We start from the raw sequence: 7,649 nt of genomic DNA, 5'->3' as shown, positions 1-7,649 counted from the left end.
AGAAGTGGAATTTCTGGACAATATGGCAGTTCTAGTTTTCAGTTTTTGAGGAACCTCCTCACTATTTTCCTTAATAGCTCTACCAATTTACATTCCTACCAACAGTGCACAAGGGTTCCTTTTTCTCCACATCCTCATCAACATATATTATCTCTTTTTGATAATAGCTATGCTAAAATGTGTGAGGTGAAGTTTCATTGTGGCTTTGATTTGCATTTCCCTGATAATTAGTGATGTTGAGAACTTTTTCACGTACCTGTTGGCCATTTGTATGTCTTCTCTGGAAAAAAAAAAAAAGTTTATTCAGGTCCTTTTCCCATATTTAAGCCAGGTTATTTGTTCCTTTACTATTGAGTTTTGTTATTGAGTTATATGGATTTCTTATATATTTTGGCTATTTACCCCTTATCAGATAATGATTTGCAAATATTTTCTCCCATTCCATATGTTGCCTATTTGTTCTGTTGAGTGCTTTCTTTGCTGTGCAGAAGCTTTTTGGTTTGATGTGGTCCCGCTTGTTTATTTTGCTTTTATTGCCTGTACTTTTGATATCATATCCAAAAAACCTCATGCTCTTTTCTAAACATTACCTTATAAAGGCAACATGACAATCTATCTTTCAAAGTCATGATAAATCCATTTGTTCACAGTCAGTAGAACCCTTAGTTAATAAGTTTCTACAAAATAGGGAAAGAAAATGTGAGACACCATAGTGGTGAACATACCACCAGATCAGTCACACAGACTCAACATGTTTCTACTGTGAAGACAGAGTACTGACCACACACTCTCGAATCTGCCTGGTCTTGACCCCATAAATGATAGGGTTCAGCATGGGAGGGGCTAATGTGCAGATATTGGCCAGCAGAATGTGAGTATGGAGGGGAACATGATGCCCAAACCGCTGGGTAATTACAGTAAAAATGCCAGGCAAATAGAACATGGAAATGACCCCAAGGTGGGAGCCACATGTGCCTAGAGCCTTTTGCCGAGCTCCTCGGGAAGGGAGGTGGAAGACTGCATTGAGGATGAGGGTATACGAAACCAAGATGAGCAAGGCATCTGGCATTACAGTAGAGAGAAGAACAGACAAGCCATACCAGACATTGACACGAATATCAGCACAAGCAAACTTGGCAACAGCCATGTGCTCACAGTAGGTATGTGGTAACACATTGCTATGGCAGAAAGGCAGTCTCTTCACCAGGAACACATCTGGGAGTATCACAGAGAAGCTTCTCAGGACCACAGCCAGACCAACCTTTATGATTACTGCATGACTGAGCACTGTAGTATATCGCAGTGGGTCACAGATGGCCACATAGCGGTCAAATGCCATGGCCAACAGAATCCCTGATTCAGCAATGAAGGTGGCATGGATGAAGAAGATTTGAGTGATGCAGCCATCAAGGGAGATCTCCCCAGCATGAAACCAGAATATGGCCAGGGCTTTGGGCACAGTGGTAGTGGACAGGATGAGGTCAGCCACAGCTAGCATGCAGAGAAAGAGGTACATGGGTTCATGGAGGCTGCGTTCAGTAATGATGATGAAGACAAGGAGGCTATTCCCAAGGACAGCAACCAGGTAGGAAATAAAGAAGGGAAGAGAAATCCATATGTGCTGGTCTTCCAGGCCAGGGATGCCCCGCAGAATGAAGAGTGAGTGGCTGGCACCAGTGTGGTTAGGGGTTGCCATTCCCAGGACAAGTCACCTAGATGTTGGTGTATAAGATTTGCAGTCACTTCTATCTTGCCAAAAAAGGTGAAAAGGGTTGAAGTAAGGGAGGTAGGACTAGATCATTTGTCACTGGATGAGCAGTGGAAAGGATCCTGGTCAGAAAGTCAGGAAACATGGGTTAAAACTCTTTGACATTCTATTTACTATTTGATCTCAGTAAAATACTTCCCTGCTCTGGATCTCTCTCTTATCACCTTAAATCTAATGTTGGGGAGAAGCTGGATTAGATCATCTGTAAGAGAGTTGTTCCAGCTCTAGAACACCATAGATCTTAGTCTGAGGTTGTTATAAATAGTTAAGAGCTGTGAAAAACAAACACTGCCATTTCTACTTTGACCATCTGAATGTGATATGTATCTCAAAACCAGTCACTGAGTTGACTATAATTTAATAAGCCTTACTGAGCACCTACCATGGCTCCTAGAGGACCTACCTGGAGGAGAAAATTAAGCAAAATATCTAAATGATAAGGACAATGTAAAGGAAAAGTTAAACACCATGAGCTGTGGAAACATGGAGAGCTTCCCGGAAGTTCAGAAAAGATTTTCTAAAAGCGCCACCCTAAGTTGAACTTTGAAGAAGTAAGGTTTTGCCAAGTCAAGTCATGTGAGGAGGGAATAACATGAACAAAGTCACAGAAATCTGAAAGGATATAGATTATGGAGGAAAATTATAATGATTCAGGGTTACTGTAGCAAAGAGGGCTTCACACAAAATGGTAGAAAATAATGTCACGCAGTGAGGTAGGGGCCAAATCACTGAGGATTTTGAGTATAAGTGTAAGAAGTTTAGAATTTATGTTGAAGCAGTGAGAGCCACTGAAGGATTTGTAGTAAGAGAATGGCATGATGAAGTTGGCATTTTAGGTAGCTCTCTCACTCTTGCAATATTGTGTAAGATGGATGGGGAATGGAGGAGGCAGGTTGGAGAATGGAGACAGATCAGTTAGGAGGGGCTCTGTACTAAGGACTGCATGTGCACTGTTTTAATCACCACAGAGTGAGATAATTGTAGTCATTTCCCTCATTTTACTGATAAGGGAGCAAACAGAGCTTGGAGGATTTAAGTAGTGCCCTACCCAAGGTCACCTGGCTAGTAAATGGTGGAGCTAGAATTCGCCTACATACACCATCTCCGAATCACTTCATACATGCCTTATTCTACGCTGGTCCCCTTCATCAGATAATTGTGATTTCCTGATTCCTGACCTAAGGAGAAAAAAACAATAAAAACGTCCATTTTTCATTCCGTTAACCTCTTCACCCTCACTCTGCCATCTACAAATTTATTTATATTTGAATCGCCTTGTCTCTTTTTCTCCAATTCAAGACTCAACCTTCCATCTGTCTCCATCTGCACACTGGACCCCAACCTTCTCGTTAAGTACCTCTTCCTACTAATCTGTCACTCTAGTAACTTCAATCTCTCTTTCTCTCTCTCTCTGTTGGCTCCTTCTCCTTCATCTGTATATATGATCAATGGTCTCTTCCCCCTTCACTTTGGTTTCACAGAATAGATATGCTTTCTTTCTTCTATCTTTTTACCATCCTTTAATCTTTACCCAAACCACTTTACTTACAACACAAATATGCTGCTGAAGCTTCTAAATAATGCTTCTAAATAATGCTGCTGAAGCTTCTCTAAAATAATCTATCATAGCATGCTTGCCAAATCTAAATTAATTTTAGGTTTAAATTAAGTGCCAGATTAATTTTTCATTATTAGGAATCTCCAATTTCCATTATTAATACTTTTGTGTGATAATAGCAACCATTAAATGCCTACTGTTAGATATGTTATTTCTAATAATCACACCAAACCAATGAAATTGAACATATCACTAGTTCATGCATGAAGAAATTGACTCTCAGATAAGTAAATACCCAAAGTCAAACACCTTGTTCGTAGATAAGCTGATATTTGAATCCAAAAGTATTAGCATCAAAGCTTCCATTAGCTTTAAAAACTTCCATTTTGTTATGTTGACTCTACACCACCTTTCCTTGGCTTCCTCCCTACTCCCTTCAATTCTCCTATATATTCCACAATATCTAAGACATGTAAGACAATGTATCATAGGACAAACAAGAGATTGAGGATTTAGAGTCTGACCTACCTGGGTTCAATTCCAGTTCTGCTTGCTACAAATCCACGTAAAAACACACAATCTTCCATTCAGATGCATATTATCACATACATTCATTTATACAGTCACCACACACATATTCACTCATAAAAATTTTGATGAAGATCTACACACACATTTTCACTATTCATACAAACAGCCCTTCACTGTGAACACATTCACGCACACATGCTCACTCACATACACTTTTAAACTTTCCTTCACATAATAGCCACCCAAATCCATACACAGTCATTAACCAGTCAAACTCACTGTCACAGAGACAAGTTATGACTTACTTAAGTCATAAATTTGCCTATCTTCATTCAGCACACTGATTCTCCTCTTCTTGAATCAGTTTCTTCCAGGAGATGAAGCTTCCAGAGGCTATTCCACTCTTACCCCTGTCTCCAGCCTTACAGCCCCCTTATCCCTGCCATAAGGGACTCTCATAGAAATGCAACTCATAGGACAACACCCCTGCTTCACCAGTTCCACTCTTGATTTACCCAAACATGAGTCAGAGATATAAAATATCAATTCTGGTTGGCACGTTATACCAGGGCTGATCAAACTGCAGCCTGTGGGCCAAATCTTGTCTACCACCTGCTTTTTTTTTATGGGTAAAATTTTATTGGAATACACCCATTCCCCATATCTACTAGGACTGCTTTTTTGGGACAGAGTAGTTGCAACAGAGACCATCTTTGAAGCTTAACACTTTTACTCTTGCCCCTTACAAAAAAATTTTGCCAGCTCCTGCTTTAGAATAACCTTGTCATATAACTCACTATTTAGCAAGGCCACAGAAGGAAAGGCAGTTTTCCCAAGTTCACAAAAGAAATGAGTCAAGAAGGTCTCATGCCTCTCCTTCCATTAGTGTTTCCACTATGCCACAAAGCATCCAGGGGAACATTTTTGTCTGTCCTCTCAGGGAATGGTGAATTTTTGTCTGCTCTCTCAAGGAATGGAGAATTCCAAATATAGTGCCTAAAGAGTTACCAAATGATGAAGGCAATCTATTATTGTCCCCCATGTCTCTCATCAGTAATTCAGTGTTTTCCACCTTCTTTATCCCCACCCTCAGCCAGACCCCACCATTGATGCCCATGGACAGAAGGGCCCAGAAAGTCACCAGGCTATCCTGGTCAGTACCAACCTACTCTCTCCTCACCCCAAACTCTCCATCACAGCCATCAGGAACCACAGACTGGAGTTATGCCCCTGCCTGGATTGCAGGGTATTCTCACAACAAGCAGACTGTATGCAGTGGCTAAGGGATTAAGTTGGAGGAGGAATTGCAGGGTAAATTATTCTTTCTCTGAGCATCTTTGGGGACCATGGACTTATTCATGTGACTTTCTTCTCCCCTAGGATCTCCTCTACTGCCAGTGACATAACAATAAGCCCTGAACCCTTCCTTGTCTGAAGACAAGGAAGAGCTGCATGAGCTTGACAGGAGAGGAGGTGGAAGAGAGGTTTTAGATTGGAGAGGTGAGGGTAGAGGACAGAAGTGTGGAAGGGACTTTCATCAAGGCTCCACACGTCACTCCAGCTCACCCTCTTCAACCCTGACTTCCAGAAGGCACAGAAGCATATTAGGAGCTGGAATTCTAAAGATTCTCCCAAACATTCATTTACTCCTTCACCACCCATTCAACCAACTATGTTCACCACACCACGATAAAATGTTAATAAAATCAAATCCACTGAAAATGTATTAATATTGTTTTGTGTACAGGACTAATACTTTCATTCCATCATGCAAGGGACTTAATGGAACATTTTCATTGATAACCCTCTAAGATTTTTTTCTTCCCTATTCATGGATTTATTTATCGTTGAGATCAAACTGTGCATGTGGTATACTTTTTTATTTAATTTCATAATATAGGAATTTCCAAGTAAAAATTGGTAATAAATGTTCCCAGTTGTAACAAATGTTCTGTAAACCATGTAGCTCCTTTAATTCAGCTGCATGTGTCTCCTGTCTGATGCAATGACACATAGTTAGTAATCCATAAATATTTCTTTAAAAATTTGAGTGACTAAATATTATACCTTGGTGACATAATACAATACATTTAACCATTTCACTTATTGAATATTTATAAAGTTTCTGTTTTTCTCTGTTGAAATTGTTCTGCAATGAACATATATATGTATAAATTTGTATATGTGTTCTGGATTATTTCACTTAAATATTTGATATTTCAAAGAAGGAAATTATTATGGCAATGTTTCTATTTCCATGTAGTATTTTTTATTGTTGATAGAAATTTTTCTTTAATAATTTTGTTCCCAGCTAGTGCTCATTCACTTTAGTGTAGGAGCTAATGCTGCTTTGAGATTTATGTTATCTGTCTTCTCCTATTCCTCAAGGCTATCTGAAGGTCCCCTGGATTCCCTCACAAACAAATGCATGGAAGTCTTACACTTGTATCATAAAGACTTCCATGTCCATCTGGAAAACTTCTTCACCTCGTCCCATTGATTCCATTTCCTCCTCTGATCTCAGTTGAATTTCCCTTCATTCTGCCTTCGTTATGCACTCCCATAGTCACATCCTTTCTCCACTTCCAAGTATACTAATTCAAACATCCCACTGCCTAGCCACACAATTACTTGCCCAAGCATATGCTGACTGTATCTGCTTCCTAACCTCACCAAAACAGCTAATCTATTAATACCACAAGTTCCTTTCTAAATCTTCAGCCCACTCTGTATGATTTCCATTCTTAATTAACTTTTAGATTCTATGCCCTTTTTATGATAGCTTTCTTTTAAGTATGTTCAACCTTAAAATTGTTTTCTCCATTCTATCTAGTCCATCTCAACATTAATATAAACTGAAACAAGAACATAATTGGGTAGTCACCTGGAGAACAAAATGGTGCCACTAAAATGATTACCAACATAGACTATTAGCAGGGTCCAGCAAGCTTACACATTGCCTCAAGTTAGCTCACTCTCCCACTCTGCCTAATTAACACTTCATATGTACACCCTATTCAAACCTCCAATCTTGATTCCAGAACCTAGCTCTTTACTCTTGGAAGAGAACCTTGTCTACTAAATCAGAATCAATCAGTTGGAAACTCACACAAATTCAAAACACTGGATATAAAAACATATCTGCATCTGCTCCTACCCACTCCTGCTTCCTCCTTATAGGAGGAACTGTCTGTCCTGTCAAGGAATAATCCCTCCATTTGTTCTCTGGACACCTAAGAAAGACTAGCCCGAACAGGCACAACCATGGACCTCTAAAGTATTATTTAGGGCTAAAATTTGCAGTATATGTACTATCTAGGAAAAAACAATATGAGAAATCTGGTGTAAAGAATCCATTGACATGGCAGAAAAGCATATGAGAAGATAATCAACATCATCATATTTCATTTTAAAATTGCAGATCAAAAAACAACAATGAGGTACCACTATATACCTATTAGAATGGCTAAAATTCAATACACTGACAACACCAAATATTGGCAAGGATGTGAATCAACAAGACCCTCATTCAGTGCTGGTGGGAATGCACAATGGTACAACCACTTAGGAAAACAGTTTGGCAGTTCCTTACAAAGCTAAGCATACACTTACTATACAGTCATGCTCCTTAGTATTAACCCAAAGGAGCTGAAAACTTATGTCCACACAAACACCTGCATACAGATGTTATAGAAGCTTTATTCATAATTGTCAAAACTTGGAAGCAGCCAAAATATCTCTGAACAGGTGAATGGATAAGCAAACTCTAGTATATCCATACAATGGATTATT

The 7,649-nt window shown here is 39.4% G+C and overlaps 1 protein-coding gene across 1 annotated transcript; it reads right to left on the bottom strand.

Annotated features, from left to right (window-relative positions):
• Window positions 1-757: 757 nt before the first annotated feature.
• LOC122200640 (olfactory receptor 52B4-like) lies at window positions 758-1,696 on the bottom strand. Its single transcript, XM_042906355.1, has one exon. It carries the CDS (start codon window positions 1,694-1,696, stop codon window positions 758-760), a length of 939 nt encoding a protein of 312 aa, XP_042762289.1.
• Window positions 1,697-7,649: the final 5,953 nt, after the last annotated feature.

This window comes from Panthera leo, chromosome D1, assembly GCF_018350215.1.
Source record: "Panthera leo isolate Ple1 chromosome D1, P.leo_Ple1_pat1.1, whole genome shotgun sequence".
NCBI lineage: Eukaryota > Metazoa > Chordata > Mammalia > Carnivora > Felidae > Panthera > Panthera leo.
The sequence above is the reverse complement of the archived record's forward strand: the minus strand, read 5'-3'. Positions and strand labels throughout refer to the sequence as shown.

Coding starts and splice junctions, on each gene's coding strand:
- LOC122200640 (XM_042906355.1), bottom strand. CDS start 1,696: ATGGCAACCCCTAACCACACTGGTGCCAGCCACTCACTCTTCATTCTG.